At 39.7% G+C, this 24928-nt stretch overlaps 2 protein-coding genes across 5 annotated transcripts in view; both read left to right on the top strand.

Moving 5' to 3' along the window:
- Nucleotides 1-24928, top strand: part of LOC134621491 (NACHT, LRR and PYD domains-containing protein 12-like) — a 328927-nt gene that overhangs the window by 250712 nt on the left and 53287 nt on the right. The gene's annotated exons all lie outside the window — the stretch shown is intronic.
- The window catches only part of LOC134624308 (NACHT, LRR and PYD domains-containing protein 12-like), a 37511-nt gene continuing 15995 nt past the window's right edge, over nt 3413-24928 (top strand). Inside the window, exons 1-10 of one of the 4 annotated variants that reach the window (XM_063469275.1) lie at nt 3413-3513; nt 5601-5697; nt 9112-9238; nt 9323-9442; nt 10221-10337; nt 12757-12876; nt 19992-20111; nt 22339-22417; nt 22581-22785; nt 22975-24775. In XM_063469275.1, the coding sequence (XP_063325345.1) occupies nt 9150-9238; nt 9323-9442; nt 10221-10337; nt 12757-12876; nt 19992-20111; nt 22339-22417; nt 22581-22785; nt 22975-24775 (2651 nt within the window). In that variant the 5' untranslated portion in view covers nt 3413-3513; nt 5601-5697; nt 9112-9149. Of the gene's footprint in view, nt 3514-5600; nt 5698-9111; nt 9239-9322; nt 9443-10217; nt 10338-12756; nt 12877-19991; nt 20112-22338; nt 22418-22580; nt 22786-22974; nt 24776-24928 lie in introns of all 4 variants that reach the window. The other 3 variants (XM_063469276.1, XM_063469277.1, XM_063469274.1) reach the window with 3 other exon arrangements.

Raw genomic sequence — 24928 nt, 5'->3', positions numbered from 1 at the left:
AATAAAAAGGCCTTGTTCAGTCATGACACACGCTCCTCATCTCAGGAGGGTAAATCATACCATTAGCATGATTTATCAAACCATCATACTAATTGGCAGGCTCAACTTCACAACAAAAGAAAAATCATCAGCTAGATAAACACCAAACCAACCATCAGCCGCACAACACACAACATAACCCTAATGTCTTATTAGCTATGAATTTAATCTGTACTTTTTACTCATTTAGGCCACAGACTTTATTAAGTTTCCCTTTTTCCCCGTCATCATAAAACATGTGACATGTTGTCATGCACTTCACAAAAGAAGTTTGTTCCTATGTATTCAGAGTTGTGTATCTGGGTGCAGGATTCACTCACACATCACAACAGGAAACTCAGTGTTTTAGAGTCTCCACTCTAACAACCTCCAACACATCTCATTCACTCGTGCTAGAATTCAGTCACCTTTCATTAATCTAAGAACGATCAACTATTTTGCATGTCAGCTATTAACCCACTAAGATGACAGGACAACAGAAATGCATGTTCAAAATATTATCACCAAAATAGAATTTCCCTCATACAGTAAAATATTTTGTGCTGCATCAATCAGGCAGAAAGCATCTCCCAATTTACTATATTAACAACTAAATTTATTGTCTGATCACTGGTTGGTCAAACCAGAATCTTTTTTCCCACAGAAATTAAACTGTTGTCCTGCAACCTAGAGAGTTAACTGTCAGCATTGGATAAATTCAGCATTTGATAACAAGTGTCTGTTAAATTGACACTATTTTAACACGGATGAGAGATTACAAGCTGATTTTCTTTGCATGTATGTTTGTTATTAGGCAGGTTTAATCGATGTGTCTGGAGCTGCATCTCCAGCAGGACATGTTCTTAAAGCTGCCTTTCCTACACACCTCTCTGCTATTAATTGATCATCTTTAACTAATGTGCTATGAGTCCACTGATGTTTTCATCACACGAGGTGACTTGGACAAGATGATAAACAGACTCACATGCTCAAGATGCTGCCTAATCTTCATGGACTCTCTTTTGGTTGTGTTAGTCATCTTAACTTCCTGCTTCTATCATGGTTAAAGCTGATGAATCCTTTGGACATCAAACACTGATGGTGTTATTGGAGCTGAGTGAAGTTTGATGGCTTTATTATCCATGCTGTGACACATGGCAGCTGTCAGAGCAGAACACATGAAGTCAGCAGGTGTGTTTAAATTCAGCCTCTGCTTCCTCTGAAGGTCCATGACATCACAGCGAGGCCACCAAGGTCGTCCAGAGTCCCAGGCTCCCACAAACGTGTCCTCCTTCTCCCTGGATTTGAAGGACAGGTGGGCCCACTCTATCCCAAGATGCATTGCAGCGTGGTGGTGGAGCATATTTTTGGGTCCAGAGATGGAGCAGCAGCTCCAAATGCTTCCACATGTTTCTACTCTGCTGTGTGTTTGATGATTATTTAAGGTATAGATGGTGGAATATGATCAGTCTGATGTCAGCCTGCTTCTCTGACAGCGCCTCAGCTCTCTGTGCTGCCCCCTGCTGGCTCTTATCATTACTGACTGAGTCCTTGACACATTCACTGCCACTTTATTAGGTACAGCTTGCTAACAGGCTCAGACCTGCTTTGCCTTCAGAGCTGCCTTAAATCTTCATGGCTCAGATTCAGCGAGGTGCTGGAAACATGCCTCAGAGTCATGTGATCAGTGACCTCTGCTTCAGCACTGACAGATAGAAAAGTGCCTCCACATAAACAGGATATATAATAATAATAATCAAATGCTGATTTGCCTGGGTGCTAATCCAGCTGTGTGTGTTTGTGATGACAGTAAATAAATGTCAGACTTACAGCTCCTGTTTTACTGCATTAAAGTGATAAGATGACTTCAGCGCTTTGACATGGATGGTAGTGAAAGCAGGAAGTGACAAATGTAGCACAGCAGCAGCGTTTAACACGTCTGAGCTGGAAATAGAAACTCTGGTATGAACATCATTCATAGAACAGCTTCCAGCGTCTTTTGCTCTGCTACAGGTTCGATGGATCTGCATTAAAGAGGCAAAGAGACTAAAATGGTGAGGGTCAGGAGGTCAAAAGTCAGAGCCCCTGTGGGTCTGAGGGCGGCCTCATGCTGGAGAAGGATGAAGGAGTTTGACCTGAGCCAGTGTTTGACATGAACACATCAGCACTGCTAGTGAGCCTAACGACAGCTGTTAGCATCATTTCAGTGTTTCAGTCATTTAAAAACACTTCATGTCACTGTGGTGGTTACAGTGACATCATGCAGTTTGTGTTTTCACCTCCAGAGGGCGACAAATCAGCACAGACAGAGAGCTCCATTCAAACTTTGCTGCCATTAGTAATAATGCTTCAAATATAATCATCAGTGTTTTAGCAGTTATGATATCAGGGACAATCTAGACATGTGTGACAATACTGAACATGTCACATGACACACCTTATGCCGGGCTCACACTGTGCGATTTTTTCAGTCGCGCGATTCAGCTCCTGCTCAAACTGTACGATGGACTCGCAGGGGTGAGAAGTTCATAGGTCACGATGCAGGGTCTCACACTATACGGCCCGATGCTCTGATGCGACCTGAGTGCTCACACTGTGCGTCCATAAAAATGAAGGTTATAACAGAAAATCTGTCGCTCGCTCTCCCTCTCTGTCTTTCACTCACACAGACACCCACACCACCATCAACTTTGCTAAATTGCTAATGAAAAACATTGATCAAGCAGCTGTGATTGAGCAGCAGTGTAAATCCAACTATTTTCACGGTTGTTGTGGTCGTGATAATTTTGTGAGGCCACATCGAAAAGGCTCGGGTGAGCTTGCCAGAGTTCTACAAGTTGTGCCTCCATCGCTTGTGTCCAGATCACACGCTGCACAGCCGTGCTGCGCCGTCTTTTTCGCTGACATTTGTGTTTGCGCGTGCGCAGTGTGAGAAGCTGCGGTGACACCCTCGCGACGGTCGGGAGGATTTCAAACATGTTTGAAATCCTCCCGACCAAGCGATTGATGATCGGGAGCTGCTCGTGAGGTGTTAATCGCTTCTCGTTACCCCACGTAGACTACACGATGCACGACGCACGATGAAGGACAAACTCGGGCCGATCGACAAAGCGGTCGCACGACTCAAAAATCGGCTCAAAATGGGCCAAAAATCGCACAGTGTGAGCCCGGCATTAGACTGCACTTTCATTCATGACTTCAACATGTTGAAATGAGCTTTGAAGAAACGTCATTTTACTGCTGAAATATTCAACCGCTGCAGGAAAAAGAACAACAAACATGTTTGTGTTTCAAACAGGAAAACCAACAGAAAAAAATCACAACCTGTCAGAGATTTGGGAGTTTCCGAGGTTCACCTGAACGCAGCATACAGGGTTTCGATGGACCTGAGTGTCCTCAAACGCCTCTTTGGGTGTTTCTCCTTCTTTCCAAGATTCGTCTTTGCTGAAATTCGTGGAATGGAGCTTGTTGTTGGTGTGTGTGTTTGAAGAAATTGTAAGTTTGTTTTGTTTCCTCCTTTAACAGTTTGTCTTTAGCAACTTTACTGTTTGTTCAGCTCATGTTTGGTTTCTTCACACAACAAACTGTGTGTGTTTTTATTTCTGTTCTCTCCATTAAAGTCAGTGTGTAACGTGTTCCTAACAGGGACACATCAAACGAGCAACAGCTAATGGAGAGAGTCTGAGCTCCGCTTTTTTATATTCACAGAGACAGCGGGAGATAGTGAACTTATTATTATTATTTTATATCGTTATATCTTATATTTAGATCGCTGACGTTACTCACTCACTGGCTTAAAACTACTGCGTCATAAACTGTTGGCTCTGTTCCAACAGCCTATTCACTCCAAAGCAAAGACAGGACAGGTTTTACATTTCAAATGTGACTGACTGGATTTTGCTGGGCTTACACTGTGCGATTTTTGGCTCATTTTGAGACGATTTTTCAGTCGTGCGACCGTTTTGGTGATCAGCCCGAGTTTCGCCTTCATCGTGTGTCGTGCATCGTGTAGTATACGTGGGGTAGCGAGAAGCGATTAACACCTCACGACCAGCTCCCGATCATCAATCGCTTTGTCGTAAATAATCAAACCTGTTTGAAATCCTGTCGGCCGTCATGAGGGTGTCACCGCAGCATCTCACACTGCGCACGCACAAACACAGAAATGAAAGTGGAAAGACGGAGCAGCACAGCTGTGCAGCGTGTGATCTGGACACAAGCGATGGAGGCACAGCTTGTAGAACTTTGGCAAGACAAAAGTTGCTATATATGACTTAATGTGTTTGGTTAATCACTCAAACTATTAAGAAATGATATGCATATCAGTAATCAATTTTAATTTTAATAGATGTCAAAATAAAGTTTAGCATTTTTTCTTAAGGAGAATTATATTTAGAAAATATTTTTACTTTTAAAAATGATATTGTAGATATGTAAAAGCATTGACTTGTAGAATACTGTTATGGCATTTATTTGAATAGTAAGACTCACCAATAAAAGGCACTTATATCTGTACAAATTAGATATAATTTGGGCCAAAGTACAGATGTTATTCTGTCTGTGTCTTTCAGTGTAAAATAACATTTATGTTTTTGTAAGTTTTTCTTTATCTCACTGTAAAAATGCGAACTGTACATTGAAATTTGGGGAATTAAACTGAATTGAGTTCTGTTCTTTTTTCATAGGACAGATATATTTTTGTTCAAACAGAACAGATTAACAACAGTTACTGTGACTGAAAAAAAATAAAAATAAATGCAAACAATTAATTTGGGGATTATATTTTGTTTTTTCACCTCTTATGGTCTCGCATTTACTTAATTCAGAATAGATCCATTGTTTCTAATCTTGATTATGAATGTTAAAAAATAAGAATGCAAGCTCTGTTTGAATGGCGGAGTGACTCAGATGGTTGGATCAAGTTGTGCTGAACATTCTTTATCCACTGCGTGATAATGCTGACAGTATGGACAAACATGTATATCTCTGTATTTTTACAATTCTGGTGGTTTCATTGTATGTAACAGTGCTGCTATGATCTAATATTTCTGCACAACTGAGCTGTTTGAATTAAAAAAAAAAGGTGAGAAATTGCACTTTAAGCTCATGGTCACTGTAAAACTGTAACATAAATATAGTTTGGCTAAATAGCTGAACTATTAAAAACTGTGTGAAATATGTGAATTGATCTAAATTTTGCGGTATTGGTCAAATGTATTAAGCTCTAAGCTGCATTTCAATGTTAATATCACCCAATAGTTTCCCATGTGAGTATGTGTAGTTAATACTAGTTTAAAATAAGGACTTTGACTTAAAAACACTTTGATCAGTGTTTCTACAGCAGCTCTGAGAACCTTTTTTTCTAAATCCTCTAAATTCCAGATCTCAGTCATCTTTATGTTGGCCTGTTGTACTGTTCATGGTCTCAGTAAAGTTTATTTGAAAATAAAAGAGACTGAAGTCATGCAGAAAACTGAAGAGGCAAAAGTCCCTCTGTGTGCTGTATTCAGGAGCAACACTGCTAGATTAATTCAGAAATTAATCTAATCTAAAATCTCCTCCTCCCACCTGTCCTGCTTTAGGTGGAGTCCCGCCTCCTTCCAGGAAGCCGCTCACCTGTGTGTCCGTGTTTAGTGTCCAGGTGTGGAGTGGAGCTTGTTGTTGGTGTTTGAAGAAACTGTAAGTTTGTCTTGTTTCCTCCTTTAACAGTTTTACTGTTTGTCTCTGCTCTGTGATGTTTGGACCAGATGTTTAGCTCTTATTTCAGGACAAACTTTGATCACTCTTGTGTTTGAAGACAAATCCACATGATTATAGATTATTGACTGATGGATTCAGACAATTTGATTAACTGCTGATGTTTCATTGATTTCTTTACTTTTTTTCTTTAGAAGAAAACTGTTGTCTCTCCATTAAAGTCACACACAGCAGTGTATTTCTGATTCCTGCTAGTCTTTTCAAAATTAAATATCAGTATTGTACCAGCATAGGCATCCTTTCACTACCTCTACCTCTGCCTGGCTCACTCAGCTCCTTGTTGGAGTTGGTGTTTAGTCCCATTCATACACTCATTCGGACTCTACACAGTGATTTGCTGACAGACACACACTCCTTTGTGGTTTCTTGGCTTCATTAAAACTGTGAGCGTCATCTACAGACTGTGTGCTCTACCTCCTTTGTCACAGACTTTGGCTGGCTGACTCTGGCTGTGACAGAAATAGACAAAGGTTTTATGTCTTTACAAGTCAGCATGTAAACTTTCCTCCGACTTAAACTCAGTCTGAGCAGTCAGACAGCATATTTTGAGTGAAGACATGAAGGTGTGGCCTGCCCGTGCACACATACGCAAAGACAAGAAGCTGCAGTTAATTCCAGTTTGAAGTAAGACTCTAAGATCAGTTTGTACACAGACAGTATAAAGCTGCATTAAGATGAAGGAAAAGTTGTGAGTGAAGCTCCTCATTCATGTGATTTGTTTTCATTAAAGGGACATTTTTTCTGCTTCAGTTGGAGACACTTTTACTCTGTGTTTGATGGAGTGTTTGTTGTTTCTGAATCATGAGCTGCAGTAAAGATGACTTCTCTTTATTGCATTCATTGTTCACATGTTGTTCAATGAACTTGACTCTTGCTTTAGGAAGGAATGCTTCTATTTTCCTATTTGTCTTTTTACTTCCTCTGTGAAAATCTGCCTCCTCTCCTCCCTGTCTCTTTTTTCATTAAGGTTGAGCTGTGACTCCTGATAGTAGCTCTCCTGTTTTTCAGTACAGAGTTTCATACCTGTTTGTAGATACCTGAATTTCAGTCAGCAGTACGCATTACTGAGGATGGGAAGATGTTAAATTCTGAAAATGTGACAAAGCTCAGCTCCATCGTATTACATACAGGACTAATTACAGTATTTTCATCCATCTATCCATGCTACAATAGGGCGAGAGGCAAAGTATTTGCTAGATACACTGTAGTGTGCTGGTATCAAATTGTAACCTTCATTATCATTATATTAATCTACTACACACAGTCCACACACCTCCTGCCTTTGGTCTCATTTCTAACTTCAGGAAGCCTTTATGATCTCTGTCATGGTGTCTGTTTAACAACAATAGTCACTACATGAGTGAGACACAAACTTTATCTGCCTCTTCATACATAAAGTGTACATATTTACAGAAGTCAGCGCTCATCAAACACAGAGAAACAGAAACTATCTCAGTATCAGCAAGCAGCTGAACAAACAGGTCAATCAGGAAAAGAACAAAAGGAAACCAATAGGGAGGACAAGAGTCCACAAATGAAGAGACAGTTCTGGGGGGGTGTCCAACAATGTTGTTGAGGAGCACACTGGGGAGCTGGAGAGTTGGACCTCTAAGGCTGGTGAAGAGCCAGCAGGCTAAGGGAATGAAGATGGCCAGTGAAAAGCTGAGCAAACCCATACAATCATAGAGGGCTCAGATGAAGACAATCAGGCTCACAGGAGGAAAAAAAGGTCCTAGTAAACTTCAAATCAAATCTGCTGAAAATAAGTCAACATTTGTTCAATACCTGGGAAGTTACAACATTTTATTTAACATGTCTGTGCTTCTGTTATTTTATAAACAATTTTCCAAATGCTTTGTGGGACAAAAAAACAAAACAAAAAACACAAACACCCCCAAAGGGTGTTTGGAGTTAGAAAAACACACGCCAACACAGAAACCCTCTGTCATGGATTGTGGATGTGTGGCAGGCAGAGAGTGGACCCAGAATGCAGGACTCACAGACAAAAGTAAACCCAAAATCAAAGTTTTATTGGCTGACAAAAGGTAGAACAAACAAAACCTTAATAATAACAAGGCGAGGCAGTGCATGTCAAAAAACTAACTTGCAAACAGATGGATGAACACTCTCGCACCATAAAGGAGGACAGAGCAAAACACACTGGGGGGACTTGGCACACTTGGGGAACACAGTAGAACAGAACAGAACTGACACACACAAGACAAGGGATTGTCAAAAGAGGAAGTGAGTAACACACAGAGGCCAGGAATAAGATATATGAACTTGACATTGATAGAAAGGTAAACGAACATAGAGACATGACTGACTGTGGAAACAAGATGAACTATAGAGGCGGGCACAAAAGTAACCAGACAAACCTAGAAACATGACAGGAAAGGTAACAACACATGGAGGAAAGGCTGATAAGATGAGGACAAACTAGACACAAAAGGGAACCAAGATCATAAGAGCATGGAGAACAAAGCTCACAAGGAGCAGGGAACAATATAATACTCAAATAACAACAATATATTGAACTAAAACATGAGTCATCTCAAATCCAATTTCCTGTTAGTGTGACACAACAACAGCTGCACGAGAGACTCGCCGGTCCACTTGTATTAAGGAGAAAGCAGGAGATATTATTTTTATTGTTATTATTGTTATTAATGTTATTATTATTAATGTTATTATAGATGTAGCTTAGATATAGATTAAACATGTAGGCCTGATTTAAAATACTCTAAATAGAAACTCATGTCACAAAACACGGTTGTTGCTACACTTTTTGCATGTTGTTAATAAAACTGACTGGATAACGCTGGTTTTAAAACAGTTTGTTTTGTGAAATGTTATATGATAAACCACAGTGCTTGGCTGAATGTTTCGGTGTTGAGCAAACAGGAGGACTTCGGTTTACATGGAACTTTATGAAGTATTATTTAAAACAGATCTAGCACTGATTGAGCGTGCATCACAAAGTCGTTGCCTGTGCTCCAACAAAGGGTTTTCACAAGGAAAGGTGGCTGGTGCGTTAGGTGTTGCATTTCTTATGTAATATTCACTGCATGAGACTGAAGAAAACCTATGTTCAGCCTCTAATCATTAAACCATTTAAAAATGGCTACATGTCATGAACAACTGAATTAAAATAAGTCAGATGTTAAACTGCAACAGGCAAAAACTAATTTTATTTAGCTCTCAGGATTTCAGTTTGAAACAGGATACAGAATACAAATTACAAATTCAGCTGACAAAGAAATAAAGTTGCTGATATTTTTAGAAAATGAGGATTTTAGTTGATGTGCACATGAATAATTTGTGTTTCCTCTGCAGGTGAAGGTAGAAAGTGTGTGTGAGCTGAATTGAGCAGCATGGATCAGTGTGAGGACAGAGAGGAGGGAGTCCCTCCCTCTAAAACCACTCTGTGTGGGGAACATGAGAGCCAGACCAAAGCTCAGAGGTGAGATGACCATCTCTAACTGTCCATGACTCTTCTCCATGTCACAGCTCAGCACTCACATCACTGCTCCATCATTATTCACAGGAAGAGACGAGGAACTAAACGGAAACATGAACCTGAACCCAGCTGTGTGTCCTTAAAGAGTGACCAGTCTAAATATGACCCTATTGATTTTAAAGTCCAGCGTCTGTCTGCTGCAGAGAGGTGAGCTGTTAATAACATGAACTCTTTGAGAGCTGATGTAACTGCTTAATGTTGTTTGATTGTTACACAAAAAGGAAAAAGTGGAAGGGGTTTTAAGCAGGAATAAGATTTCATTATTCATCCAAGAATTGGTTACTTATTAGAGGGACAAAATGTTTTTCCCACTCAAAATGTAACATTTAGATTAACAGAATGTAAAGAAAACAACTGTGTCTGACTTTAATTGTGAGATGAGTTATTTTTTACATGAAATAAAGCCATTACTGTTTTTAAGAAATCCCTCAAATAGCTGCTACTCATCAAACTGTTTAATTTCAGTTAAACCATTAGTGATAGGGTTTAAATAGTTTCAATAGTTTCTTGGGAAAGACTGATGAGCTCTACTGTTAAAGGCCAGTCCCACCAAATCGTAGAGCCAGATTGAGGCAGGATTTGTATATATAGACTGAGGACCAGAGGGGGAGTCTATGAGATGTGTCCCACTCCTGAAATGCAGATCGATCAATTATCTCCACTCAAAGGAAGTCACTGAGCGAGGAATTTATTTATTCTATAAAACTATCCAACATGTACATTCATCAATAGCCCTGCACAGTGTAAATGACTGTGTTTACCTCTGGGTGGCGCTCTGTTCTTACACTGCCAACACTAGTTTGGAGTTTCCTTCTGCTCATGCTCATCCTGAAAACCTGTTTCTCTTTGGGATGATGAAGATATTCTAATTCTTCATCAGCTTCTCTGGCTGCAAATGAAAAAAACAAATTTTCCTCTCCAGCAGGATCAAGGAGAGACCTGCTGGACTTGAACCTGGACCCAGCTGTGTGTCCTTAAAGAGTGACCAGTCTAAATATGACCCTATTGATTTTAAAGGACTGCAGTCGTCTGCTGCAGAGAGGTGAGCTGTTAGTAACATAAACAATTGGAGAGGTGATTAACTGCTTGATATAGTTGGAAATGTTGGATGTTGTCTTTGCTGGAGAGATTTTCCTATTTCTGATGTAAGTATAAGATGCCAAGTTTTCGGCTAATAACCCTTTGGGATCACCTTGTTGGCATGAAAATACCATTTTATATGTTTTTGTGTTTTATATGTATTTAAATCAGGGTGCTAGTAACAAAATTCTCAGAGATACAAGTTAAAATTGTTCTTTGTGTAGGCACAACACTTGTTCATCCATTGAGTTTGGCGCCTTTTTTAATAGGTCAGTGTTAAGTAGCCTAACCAGCCCCGATGTGTTCAAGGACTGAACTGAAATTTAAAAAGAAAAGTCAGAAAGGCCTTCTAAAAGCCAAAGTTATAATAAAGAAGCAAAATAAAAGCTTCCATATCAACTTCCATATCGAGCATCTTGTCACACACATGTTCATACACTGACTGTGAGCTGAGCTAAAACACAGGTGACCTACACTAAATGGTGCACTTGAATGCATTCTTTGTGAACCACAGTTCTGCGCTGCCCAGTACTCAGCTACTAATGTAGAGCTTTGTGTTAATTGATAGTTTTATGAATATTTCCAGATTCGGCAAAAGAAAACAAACTAAACAAAAAAACAACTGACATGGCTCTTTCTCACTCACTGTGCCTTGTAAAAGTAGTCATACCCTTGAACCTTTCCATATTGTACAAACACCAACTTAAGTATATTTCACTGGGATTTTATGTTGTAGATCAACAGAAATCAATGTAATGTATATGTAAATTGTAAATAAAATCCATTTTTATACAAATACAAATCTAAAAAGTGTAGAATGCATACAGGATGTATGCAGCCCCCCATGCCTGAGTCAGTACTTTTATTGAACCACCCTTGATTTGCAGTTAAAGCAAATCAAAGCTACAAAAGCTGTTGCGATAAATCTCTACAAGCTTTGCACACCTGGAGACCATCCATTCTCTCCCGCTTAACCTTATCAGAGCCTGATCCTTTTCTATGTGTTTTTGTTGTCTGTCAATAACACTAAAAAGTTTGAGCATACTTTTTAGTGTTATTGACAGAAACTTATACTAGGTTGTTTTAATTTCACATTTAGGATGTTAAGTTTTACTTGCATCCTTAGTGTAGTTTATGAGGTAACTTATTTAATTAAAGGTAAATCCCATAAGGAGGAGAAACACCTGGCTAATACCTGAGGAGAAAGGATTTACTTCAATAAACTTTAAATACCCAAGCAAACCATTACAACAGTGCAAACTGACAAAACAAGAACTGAAAACTATGAGAGCATAAAAATTCTTAAGCAAGCACTGACAGTTCTTAATTGTCAGTCTAATTTCACTGCAGGCAACTGCAAGTGAATAAAATAAAAGGGCTTCATCAATAAATGAGTTAAATTTACAAACTTATTTTGAAGCAAAAATCATGGGTACAAGATGAGCCTGATATCAAAATGTACATAAAAATGACACTTGAGATATCTTCTAACCTGTTTTGAGCATCAACTTGTCCCACGTATAGTGGTATGGCCAGTTTTAAAGTTTACCCAGAATGCATTTCATGAAGTTTTTTTTCCAGTTAATTATCAGAAAAACAGGTCAAACATCCAGGATACCAATGCATGTTTCTGCTCCTCTTCATCTTAGACATTAAATTGGTGGAGTTCATTGGAACTGTAGTATACTACTGAATACTAATACTGGATAAAAATAAGTGTTCAGTCCAGGTCTGAATAATTCTTTGACAATGTTTTATCAGATATATGGCTAGTACGTTGAATGTTTTAGTGACTATTGTATACAATGCAGGTTGGAAAGTGACTTTAATTGTGAGATGAGTTATTTTTTACATGAAATAAAGCCATTACTGTTTTTAAGAAATCCCTCAAATAGCTGCTACTCATCAAACTGTTTAATTTCAGTTAAACCATTAGTGATAGGGTTTAAATAGTTTCAATAGTTTCTTGGGAAAGACTGATGAGCTCTACTGTTAAAGGCCAGTCCCACCAAATCGTAGAGCCAGATTGAGGCAGGATTTGTATATATAGACTGAGGACCAGAGGGGGAGTCTATGAGATGTGTCCCACTCCTGAAATGCAGATCGATCAATTATCTCCACTCAAAGGAAGTCACTGAGCGAGGAATTTATTTATTCTATAAAACTATCCAACATGTACATTCATCAATAGCCCTGCACAGTGTAAATGACTGTGTTTACCTCTGGGTGGCGCTCTGTTCTTACACTGCCAACACTAGTTTGGAGTTTCCTTCTGCTCATGCTCATCCTGAAAACCTGTTTCTCTGTGGGATGATGAAGATATTCTAATTCTTCATCAGCTTCTCTGGCTGCAAATGAAAAACACAATTTTTCCTCTCCAGCAGGATCAAGGAGAGACCTGCTGGACTTGAACCTGGACCCAGCTGTGTGTCCTTAAAGAGTGACCAGTCTAAATATGACCCTATTGATTTTAAAGGACTGCAGTCGTCTGCTGCAGAGAGGTGAGCTGTTAGTAACATAAACAATTGGAGAGGTGATTAACTGCTTGATGTGGTTGGAAATGTTGGATATTGTCTTTGCTGGAGAGATTTTCCTATTTCTGATGTAAGTATAAGATGCCAAGTTTTCGGCTAATAACCCTTTGGAATCACCTTGTTGGCATGAAAATACCATTTTATATGTTTTTGTGTTTTATATGTATTTAAATCAGGGTGCTAGTAACAAAATTCTCAGAGATACAAGTTAAAATTGTTCTTTGTGTAGGCACAACACTTGTTCATCCATTGAGTTTGGCGCCTTTTTTAATAGGTCAGTGTTAAGTAGCCTAACCAGCCCCGATGTGTTCAAGGACTGAACTGAAATTTAAAAAGAAAAGTCAGAAAGGCCTTCTAAAAGCCAAAGTTATAATAAAGAAGCAAAATAAAAGCTTCCATATCAACTTCCATATCGAGCATCTTGTCACACACATGTTCATACACTGACTGTGAGCTGAGCTAAAACACAGGTGACCTACACTAAATGGTGCACTTGAATGCATTCTTTGTGAACCACAGTTCTGCGCTGCCCAGTACTCAGCTACTAATGTAGAGCTTTGTGTTAATTGATAGTTTTATGAATATTTCCAGATTCGGCAAAAGAAAACAAACTAAACAAAAAAACAACTGACATGGCTCTTTCTCACTCAGTGCCTTGTAAAAGTAGTCATACCCTTGAACCTTTCCATATTGTACAAACACCAACTTAAGTATATTTCACTGGGATTTTATGTTGTAGATCAACAGAAATCAATGTAATGTATATGTAAATTGTAAATAAAATCCATTTTTATACAAATACAAATCTAAAAAGTGTAGAATGCATACAGGATGTATGCAGCCCCCCATGCCTGAGTCAGTACTTTTATTGAACCACCCTTGATTTGCAGTTAAAGCAAATCAAAGCTACAAAAGCTGTTGCGATAAATCTCTACAAGCTTTGCACACCTGGAGACCATCCATTCTCTCCCGCTTAACCTTATCAGAGCCTGATCCTTTTCTATGTGTTTTTGTTGTCTGTCAATAACACTAAAAAGTTTGAGCATACTTTTTAGTGTTATTGACAGAAACTGATACTAGGTTGTTTTAATTTCACATTTAGGATGTTAAGTTTTACTTGCATCCTTAGTGTAGTTTATGAGGTAACTTATTTAATTAAAGGTAAATCCCATAAGGAGGAGAAACACCTGGCTAATACCTGAGGAGAAAGGATTTACTTCAATAAACTTTAAATACCCAAGCAAACCATTACAACAGTGCAAACTGACAAAACAAGAACTGAAAACTATGAGAGCATAAAAATTCTTAAGCAAGCACTGACAGTTCTTAATTGTCAGTCTAATTTCACTGCAGGCAACTGCAAGTGAATAAAATAAAAGGGCTTCATCAATAAATGAGTTAAATTTACAAACTTATTTTGAAGCAAAAATCATGGGTACAAGATGAGCCTGATATCAAAATGTACATAAAAATGACACTTGAGATATCTTCTAACCTGTTTTGAGCATCAACTTGTCCCACGTATAGTGGTATGGCCAGTTTTAAAGTTTACCCAGAATGCATTTCATGAAGTTTTTTTCCAGTTAATTATCAGAAAAACAGGTCAAACATCCAATTCAATTCAATTTTTTCAATTTTATTTATACAGCGCCAAATCACAACAAAAGTCGCCTCAAGGCGCTTTATATTGTACAGTAGATAGCACAATAATAAATACAGAGAAAAACCCAACAATCATATCATATGACCCCCTATGAGCAAGCACTTTGGCGACAGTGGGAAGGAAAAACTCCCTTTTAACAGGAACAAACCTCCGGCAGAACCAGGCTCAGGGAGGGGCGGCCATCTGCTGCGACCGGTTGGGGTGAAAGAAGGAAAACAGGATGAAAGACATGCTGTGGACGAGAGACAGAGATTAATAACAGATATGATTCAATGCAGAGAGGTCTATTAACACATAGTGAGTGAGAAGGTGACTGGAAAGGAAAAACTCAATGCATCATGGGAATCCCCGGCAGCCTACGTCTATTGCAGCATAACTAAGGGAGGATTCAGGGTCGCCTGGTCCAGCCCTAACTATATGCTTTAGCAAAAAGGAAAGTTTTAAGCCTAATCTTAAAAGTAGAGATAGTGTCTGTCTCCCGAATCCAAACTGGAAGCTGGTTCCACAGAAGAGGGGCCTGAAAACTGAAGGCTCTCCCTCCCATTCTACTTTTAAATACTCTAGGAACAGCAAGTAAGCCTGCAGAGCGAGAGCGAAGTGCTCTAATAGGGTGATATGGTACTACAAGGTCATTAAGATAAGATGGGGCCTGATTATTTAAGACCTTGTAAGTGAGGAGCAGGATTTTGAATTCAATTCTGGATTTAACAGGAAGCCAATGAAGGGAAGCCAAAACAGGAGAAATATGTTCTCTCTTCCTAGTCCCTGTCAGTACTCTTGCTGCAGCATTTTGGATTAACTGAAGACTTTTCAGCGAGTTTTTAGGACATCCTGATAATAACGAATTACAGTAGTCCAGCCTGGAAGTAATGAAGGCATGAACTAGTTTTTCAGCATCACTCTGAGACAGGATATTTCTAATTTTAGAGATGTTGCGCAAATGGAAGAAAGCGGTCTTACATATTTGTTTAATATGTGCCTTGAAGGACATGTCCTGGTCAAAAATGACTCCAAGGTTCCTCACAGCATTACTGGAGGCCAAGGTAATGCCATCCAGAGTAAGAATCTGGTTAGATACCATATTTCTAAGATTTTCAGGGCCGAGTACAATAACCTCAGTTTTATCTGAATTAAGAAGCAGGAAGTTAGCGGCCATCCAGGTCTTTATGTCTTTAAGACATTCCTGCAGTTTAACTAATTGGTGTGTGTTACCTGGCTTCATGGATAGATAGAGCTGCGTATCATCTGCATAGCAGTGAAAATTTATGCTATGTCTTCTAATGATGCTGCCTAGGGGAAGCATGTATAATGTAAATAGAATTGGTCCTAGCACTGAACCCTGTGGAACTCCATAATTGACCTTAGTGGGTGAAGAGGACTCTCCATTTACATGTACAAATTGGAGTCTATTAGATAGATATGATACAAACCACTGCAGTGCAGTACCTGTAATACCTACAGCATGTTCTAATCGCTCTAATAAGATATTATGGTCAACAGTATCGAACGCAGCACTAAGGTCTAGCAGGACAAGCACAGAGATGAGTCCACTGTCAGAGGCCATAAGAAGATCATTTGTAACCTTCACTAAAGCTGTTTCTGTGCTGTGATGAGCTCTGAAACCTGACTGAAACTCTTCAAATAAGCCATTCCTCTGCAGATGATCTGTTAGCTGTTTGACAACTACTCTTTCAAGGATTTTTGATATGAAAGGAAGGTTGGATATTGGCCTATAATTAGCTAAGACAGCTGGGTCTAGAGATGGCTTTTTGAGTAAAGGTTTAACTACAGCCACCTTGAAGGCCTGTGGTACATAGCCGATTATTAGAGATAGATTGATCATATTTAAGATTGAAGAATTAATTAATGGCAGGACTTCTTTGAGCAGTTTTGTAGGAATGGGGTCTAAAAGACACGTTGATGGTTTAGAGGAAGTAATTATTGAAGTTAACTCAGAAAGATCAATTGGAGAAAAAGAGTCTAACTTAACATCAATGGTACTAAAAGTAGCTGTAGACGATATTACATCTGTGGGATGATTATTGGTAATTTTTTCTCTAATGATAAAAATTTTATTTCTGAAGAAGTTCATGAAGTCATTACTAGTTAACGTTAAAGGGATTGTTGGCTCAGTAGAGCTCTGACTTTTTGTCAGCCTGGCTACAGTGCTGAAGAGAAACCTGGGGTTGTTCTTATTTTCTTCAATCAGTGACGAATAGTAAGATGTTCTGGCTTTGCGGAGGGCTTTCTTATAAAGCAACAAACTATTTCTCCAGGCTAAATGATGATCCTCTAAATTTGTGACACGCCATTTCCTCTCCAGCTTACGAGTTATCTGCTTTAGGCTACGTGTTTGAGAATTATACCACGGAGTCAGGTACTTCTGATTTGAGACTTTAGTTTTCACTGGAGCTACAGTATCCAGAGTCGTACGTAGTGAGGAGGTAAAATTATTAACAAGATAATCGACCTCTGTTGGAGTAGCGTTCAGGTAGCTGCCCTGCTCTATGTTGGTACAGGGCATTGAAGATGATAACAGTGGGTGGATTATATTCTTAAACTTAGTTACAGCACTTTCAGAAAGACATCTACTTTGATAAAGTCTACTCTCCACTGCTGTGTAATCAATTATTGTAAATGTAAATGTTATCAGGAAATGATCAGACAGCAGAGGGTTTTCAGGAAACACTGTTAAATGTTCAGTTTCTAAGCCATATGTTAAAACAAGATCTAGAGTGTGATTAAAGTGGTGGGTGGGTTCTTTTACATTTTGAGAGAAGCCAATTGAGTCTAATAACAGATTAAATGCAATGTTGAGGCTGTCATTTTTAGCATCTACATGGATGTTAAAATCACCCACAATAATTATTTTATCTGAGCTGAGCACTAAATCAGATAAAAAGTCTGAGAAATCAGAGAGAAACTCTGTGTAAGGCCCAGGTGGACGGTAGATGATAACAAATAAGACTGGTTTCTGAGTTTTACAGCTGGGGTGGACAAGGCTAAGCATCAGGCTTTCAAATGAATTAAAAGTCTGTCTTGGTCTTTCGTTAATTAATAGACTGGTGTGAAAAATTGCTGCCACACCGCCCCCTCGGCCTGTGCTTCGAGGTTTCTGGTAGTTAGAATGACTCGGGGGTGTTGATTCATTTAAACTAACATAATCATCCTGCTGCAACCAGGTTTCTGTAAGGCAGAGTAAATCGATTTGTTGGTCGATTATTAAGTCATGTACTAACAGAGACTTGGAGGAGAGAGACCTAATATTTAATAATCCACATTTCACTGTTTTACTCTTTGGTTCAGATGTGGATTCTGTATTGTTCTTTCTTTTTGATTTTTTATGTTTAAGTTTTTTATTGCTGGTTTTTGGTTTGTTTTTTGTCTGTTTGGGAGCTGACACAGTCTCAATGGAGATGGGTTTTTGGGGGGGTAGCAGGAGGAGAGAAGCTGCAGAGAGGCGTGTAAGACTGCAACTCTGCTTCCTGGTCCCAACTCTGGATAGTCAGATTTTGGGGGGTTTAATAAATTGGTCCATATTTCTAGAAATGAGAGCTGCTCCATCCAAAGTGGGATGGATGCCGTCTCTCCTAACAAGACCAGGTTTCCTCCAGAAGGTTTGCCAATTATCTATGAAGCCCACATCGTTTCTGGGACACCACTCAGACAGCCAGCAATTTAAGGAGAACATGCGGCTAAACATGTCACTCCTGGTCTGATTGGGGAGGGGACCAGAGAAAACTACAGAGTCCGACATTGTTTTGGCAAAGTTACACACCGATTCAATATTGATTTTAGTGACCTCCGATTGGCGTAACCGGGTGTCATTACTGCCGACGTGAATTATGATCTTACTGTATTTACGTTTACCCTTAGCCAGCAGTTTTAAATTTCCTTCAATGTCGCCTGCTCTGGCCCCTGGAAGGCAATTGACTATGGTTGCCGGTGTCTCTAGCTTCACATGTCTGAGAACAGAATCGCCAATTACCAGAGTTTGACCCCCGGCGGGTGTGTCGCCGAGTGGGGAAAAACGGTTAGACACATGAACAGGTTGGTGGTGTACCTGGGGCTTCTGTTTAAGACTATGCTTCCTCCTCACCGTCACCCAACCGCCCTCGTTCCCCAGCTGCTTGGGGTCTGCCGGGGAACAGCTAGCGGGGCCTACGCTATCTTCGGCTGCACCAGCTACAGGGGCCTGGCTAGCTACGGGTGAATGAAGGGTGCGAAGCCGAGTCTCCAATTCAGTAATCCTGGCCTCCAGAGCTGCAAATATGCTACATTTGTTACAGGTATCATTACTGCTAAAGGAGGCCGAGGAGTAACTAAACATCTGACACAATGAGCAGGAAAGTGCAACAGGGACAGGTGAAGTAGCCATGGTGCTAACGAGTCGGCTACGAGCTAAGCTAAGCTAGCGAAACAGTAAAGAGACAGTGAGTGAATACTTTGGCTATAAATTAGGTAGTGAGTACACAGAAAGGGTGATTCAGATGAAGCACGTTAAGATTATACTATAAAAAAGGGATGTATCAAAAGATTTCAATTAAATTGCTAAGCAGAAAAGCTACTCAGAAACACCACTGTGTTTGAGCAGGAACAGGAAGTGATACTCTACCACAAAGCGAGCGAAACACCAAGTGACAGCGCCCAGGATACCAATGCATGTTTCTGCTCCTCTTCATCTTAGACATTAAATTGGTGGAGTTCATTGGAACTGTAGTTTACTACTGAATACTAATACTGGATAAAAATAAGTGTTCAGTCCAGGTTTGAATAATTCTTTGACAATGTTTTATCAGATATATGGCTAGTACGTTGAATGTTTTAGTGACTATTGTATACAATGCAGGTTGGAAAGTGACTTTAATTGTGAGATGAGTTATTTTTTACATGAAATAAAGCCATTACTGTTTTTAAGAAATCCCTCAAATAGCTGCTACTCATCAAACTGTTTAATTTCAGTTAAACCATTAGTGATAGGGTTTAAATAGTTTCAATAGTTTCTTGGGAAAGACTGATGAGCTCTACTGTTAAAGGCCAGTCCCACCAAATCGTAGAGCCAGATTGAGGCAGGATTTGTATATATAGACTGAGGACCAGAGGGGGAGTCTATGAGATGTGTCCCACTCCTGAAATGCAGATCGATCAATTATCTCCACTCAAAGGAAGTCACTGAGCGAGGAATTTATTTATTCTATAAAACTATCCAACATGTACATTCATCAATAGCCCTGCACAGTGTAAATGACTGTGTTTACCTCTGGGTGGCGCTCTGTTCTTACACTGCCAACACTAGTTTGGAGTTTCCTTCTGCTCATGCTCATCCTGAAAACCTGTTTCTCTTTGGGATGATGAAGATATTCTAATTCTTCATCAGCTTCTCTGGCTGCAAATGAAAAAAACAAATTTTCCTCTCCAGCAGGATCAAGGAGAGACCTGCTGGACTTGAACCTGGACCCAGCTGTGTGTCCTTAAAGAGTGACCAGTCTAAATATGACCCTATTGATTTTAAAGGACTGCAGTCGTCTGCTGCAGAGAGGTGAGCTGTTAGTAACATAAACAATTGGAGAGGTGATTAACTGCTTGATGTGGTTGGAAATGTTGGATATTGTCTTTGCTGGAGAGATTTTCCTATTTCTGATGTAAGTATAAGATGCCAAGTTTTCGGCTAATAACCCTTTGGAATCACCTTGTTGGCATGAAAATACCATTTTATATGTTTTTGTGTTTTATATGTATTTAAATCAGGGTGCTTGTAACAAAATTCTCAGAGATACAAGTTAAAATTGTTCTTTGTGTAGGCACAACACTTGTTCATCCATTGAGTTTGGCGCCTTTTTTAATAGGTCAGTGTTAAGTAGCCTAACCAGCCCCGATGTGTTCAAGGACTGAACTGAAATTTAAAAAGAAAAGTCAGAAAGGCCTTCTAAAAGCCAAAGTTATAATAAAGAAGCAAAATAAAAGCTTCCATATCAACTTCCATATCGAGCATCTTGTCACACACATGTTCATACACTGACTGTGAGCTGAGCTAAAACACAGGTGACCTACACTAAATGGTGCACTTGAATGCATTCTTTGTGAACCACAGTTCTGCGCTGCCCAGTACTCAGCTACTAATGTAGAGCTTTGTGTTAATTGATAGTTTTATGAATATTTCCAGATTCGGCAAAAGAAAACAAACTAAACAAAAAAACAACTGACATGGCTCTTTCTCACTCACTGTGCCTTGTAAAAGTAGTCATACCCTTGAACCTTTCCATATTGTACAAACACCAACTTAAGTATATTTCACTGGGATTTTATGTTGTAGATCAACAGAAATCAATGTAATGTATATGTAAATTGTAAATAAAATCCATTTTTATACAAATACAAATCTAAAAAGTGTAGAATGCATACAGGATGTATGCAGCCCCCCATGCCTGAGTCAGTACTTTTATTGAACCACCCTTGATTTGCAGTTAAAGCAAATCAAAGCTACAAAAGCTGTTGCGATAAATCTCTACAAGCTTTGCACACCTGGAGACCATCCATTCTCTCCCGCTTAACCTTATCAGAGCCTGATCCTTTTCTATGTGTTTTTGTTGTCTGTCAATAACACTAAAAAGTTTGAGCATACTTTTTAGTGTTATTGACAGAAACTTATACTAGGTTGTTTTAATTTCACATTTAGGATGTTAAGTTTTACTTGCATCCTTAGTGTAGTTTATGAGGTAACTTATTTAATTAAAGGTAAATCCCATAAGGAGGAGAAACACCTGGCTAATACCTGAGGAGAAAGGATTTACTTCAATAAACTTTAAATACCCAAGCAAACCATTACAACAGTGCAAACTGACAAAACAAGAACTGAAAACTATGAGAGCATAAAAATTCTTAAGCAAGCACTGACAGTTCTTAATTGTCAGTCTAATTTCACTGCAGGCAACTGCAAGTGAATAAAATAAAAGGGCTTCATCAATTAGTGAGTTAAAATTACAAACTTATTTTGAAGCAAAAAATCATGGGTACAAGATGAGCCTGATATCAAAATGTACGTAAAAATGACACTTGAGATATCTTCTAACCTGTTTTGAGCATCAACTTGTCCCACATAGTGGTATGGCCAGTTTTAAAGTTTACCCAGAATGCATTTCATGAAGCTTTTTACCAGTTAATTATCAGAAAAACAGGTCAAACATCCAGGATACCAATACATGTTTCTGCTCCTCTTCATCTTAGACATTAAATTGGTGGAGTTTATTGGAACTGTAGTTTACTACTGAATACTAATACTGGATAAAAATAAGTGTTCAGTCCAGGTTTGAAGAAGTCTCTGACAATGTTTTATCAGATATATGGCTAGTACGTTGAATGTTTTAGTGACTACTGTATACAATGCAGGTTGTTTAGTAAAAGCTGGAAACCTGAAACACCTGACAATCCTGGAATCTATCTTTGTTCGTGAACAGTGACCAGACAGCAAAATATACTTTCCGTTCGCGGAAGTGTCAGCCTATTGGACATAAGTAAGGAATTCAAACACCCTGAATAAAGCTATCTGATTTTTTTAAAAGTGAGATACAGTTAAAAACCCCGAAATACTTCCAGTGACTGAGATTAATTTCTCCGAGTTCTGACCCTAAAACTCAAAACTGCAGCCATTCAGTCTCACAGAAAAACACTAAGCTGAGCTGTTAATTCGGTTAATTGGCAGGACCATTAAATTTTGACATCTCCAGGGAAATTCAGGCTTGACCTAATTCTTCATGATTCCTCCACAGAGTGGACCAGCAGAGCTCAGAGGTTCCCAGTGGTCAGTCTGCCCAGCAGCATCAAACACACCTGGACTCCATATTTATGGTCTGTACATGTACAACAACTACTTTTTACATCTATTCTGTTCACAGTCATCTCCATGCTGCTCTTTGTAGACCAGTGGATTGTCAGTGTGTCCAACATGGATCTGATGTTTGGCTCCATGATTTCAGTCTGATTGGGTCATTCACAAAGTATTCTGTTCCAGCTGCTGGAGGACAACATCATCACTTTTGTGAAGAACGAGCTGAAGAAGATCCAGAAGGTTCTGAGTCCAGATTACCCAGAATGGTTACAGAGTCAGACAGAGGATGATGAGCAGAGGAAGTGCAACAGAGAGGCATTTGTGAAGATCACACTTAACTTCCTGAGGAGAATGAAGCAGGAGGAGCTGGCTGATCGTCTGCAGAGCAGTAAGAAGATTTCTCTAAAGATTTGGTGCCAGATTTACAAAATGGTGCAAAATAGTACATGAGCACAGTCCCCAAACAGTGATGGTGTAGTTAGTTTTGCAGATGACCAAGATGTATTCAGTCCTTCTTGACAGAAATCAAATTATCATGTGCACTTCATTGATGTTTTTTATTTCTTTATTCTTTTAGGAACTTTGAGTGGAATTTGTCAATCTACACTTAAATCTAATCTGAAGAAGAAATTCCAGTGTGTGTTTGAGGGGATCACTAAAGCAGGAAACCCAACCCTTCTGAATCAGATCTACACAGAGCTCTACATCACAGAGGGAGGGACTGCAGAGGTCAATGATGAACATGAGGTCAGACAGATTGAAAAAGCATTCAGGAAACTAGACAGACCAGAAACAATAATCAGACAAGAAGACATCTTTAAAGCCTCACCTGGAAGAAATAAACCAATCAGAACAGTGCTGACAAAGGGAGTGGCTGGCATTGGGAAAACAGTCTTAACACAGAAATACACCCTGGACTGGGCTGAAGACAAAGCCAACCAGGACATCCAGTTCATATTTCCATTCACTTTCAGAGAGCTGAATGTGCTGAAAGAGGAAAAGTTCAGCTTGGTGGAACTTGTTCATCGCTTCTTTACTGAAATCAAAGAAGCAGGAATCTGCAGCTTTGAAGACTTCCAGGTTGTGTTCATCTTTGATGGTCTGGATGAGTGTCGTCTTCCTCTGGACTTCCACAAAACTACAATCCTAACTGACCCTAGAAAGTCCACCTCAGTGGATGTGCTGCTGATAAACATCATCAGGGGGAACCTGCTTCCCTCTGCTCGTCTCTGGATAACCATGCGACCTGCAGCAGCCAATCAGATCCCTCTTGTATATATTGACATGGTAACAGAGGTCAGAGGGTTCACTGACCCACAGATGGAGGAGTACTTCCTGAAGAGATTCAGCAATGAGATGAAGGCCAGCAGGATCATCTCCCACATCAAGACATCTCAAAGCCTCTACATCATGTGCCACATCCCAGTCTTCTGCTGGATCACTGCTACAGTTCTGGAGGATGTGCTGAAAACCAAAGAGGGTGGAAAGTTTACCCTGACCTTGACTGATATGTACAGCCACTTCCTGGTGGTTCAGGCCAAAGTGAAGAAGGTCAAGTATGATGGAGGAGCTGAGACAGATCCACACTGGAGTCCAGAGAGCGGGAAGATGATTGAGTCACTGGGAAAACTGGCTTTTGATCAGCTGCAGAAAGGAAACCTGATCTTTTATGAATCAGACCTGACAGAGTGTGGCATCGATATCAGAGCAGCCTCAGTGTACTCAGGAGTGTTCACACAGATCTTTAAAGAGGAGAGAGGACTGTACCAGGACAAGGTGTTCTGCTTCATCCATCTGAGTGTTCAGGAGTTTCTGGCTGCTCTTCATGTCCATCTGACCTTCATCAACTCTGGACTCAATCTGCTGAAAGACAAACAAACAACCTCGATGTTGTCTAAATTAATTGGCAAACCAAACCTACAATTTTTCCACCAGACTGCTGTGGACAAGGCCTTACAGAGTCCAAATGGACACCTGGACTTGTTCCTCCGCTTCCTCCTGGGTCTTTCACTGCAGACCAATCAGACTCTCCTACAAGGCCTGCTGATACAGGCAGGAAGTAGCTCACAGACCAATCAGGAAACAGTCCAGTACATCAAGGAGAAAATCAGTGAGAATCTGTCTGCAGAGAAAAGCATCAATCTGTTCCACTGCCTGAATGAACTGAATGATCGTTCTCTAGTAGAGGAGATCCAACAGTCCCTGAGATCAGGAAGTCTCTCCACAGATAAACTGTCTCCTGCTCAGTGGTCAGCTCTGGTCTTCATCTTACTGTCATCAGAAAACGATCTGGATGTGTTTGACCTGAAGAAATACTCTGCTTCAGAGGAGGCTCTTCTGAGGCTACTGCCAGTGGTCCAAGTCTCCAACAAAGCTCTGTAATTAAATGTATACTTATACCTTTCTATATATATAAATAATGATTTAACTGGCAATCGAACTTGGAGAGATCCATCGATTAATTGAATCAGCGATTTTATTCAGCCATAGGGCTATACCGTCACACATTAATCCATTTTGATTTGTCAGGT

The sequence above is a fragment of the Pelmatolapia mariae genome, linkage group LG3_W, assembly GCF_036321145.2.
Source record: "Pelmatolapia mariae isolate MD_Pm_ZW linkage group LG3_W, Pm_UMD_F_2, whole genome shotgun sequence".
Lineage (NCBI taxonomy): Eukaryota > Metazoa > Chordata > Actinopteri > Cichliformes > Cichlidae > Pelmatolapia > Pelmatolapia mariae.
Note: the sequence above shows the minus strand (reverse complement) of the source record. Positions and strands in the feature narration are given on the sequence as shown.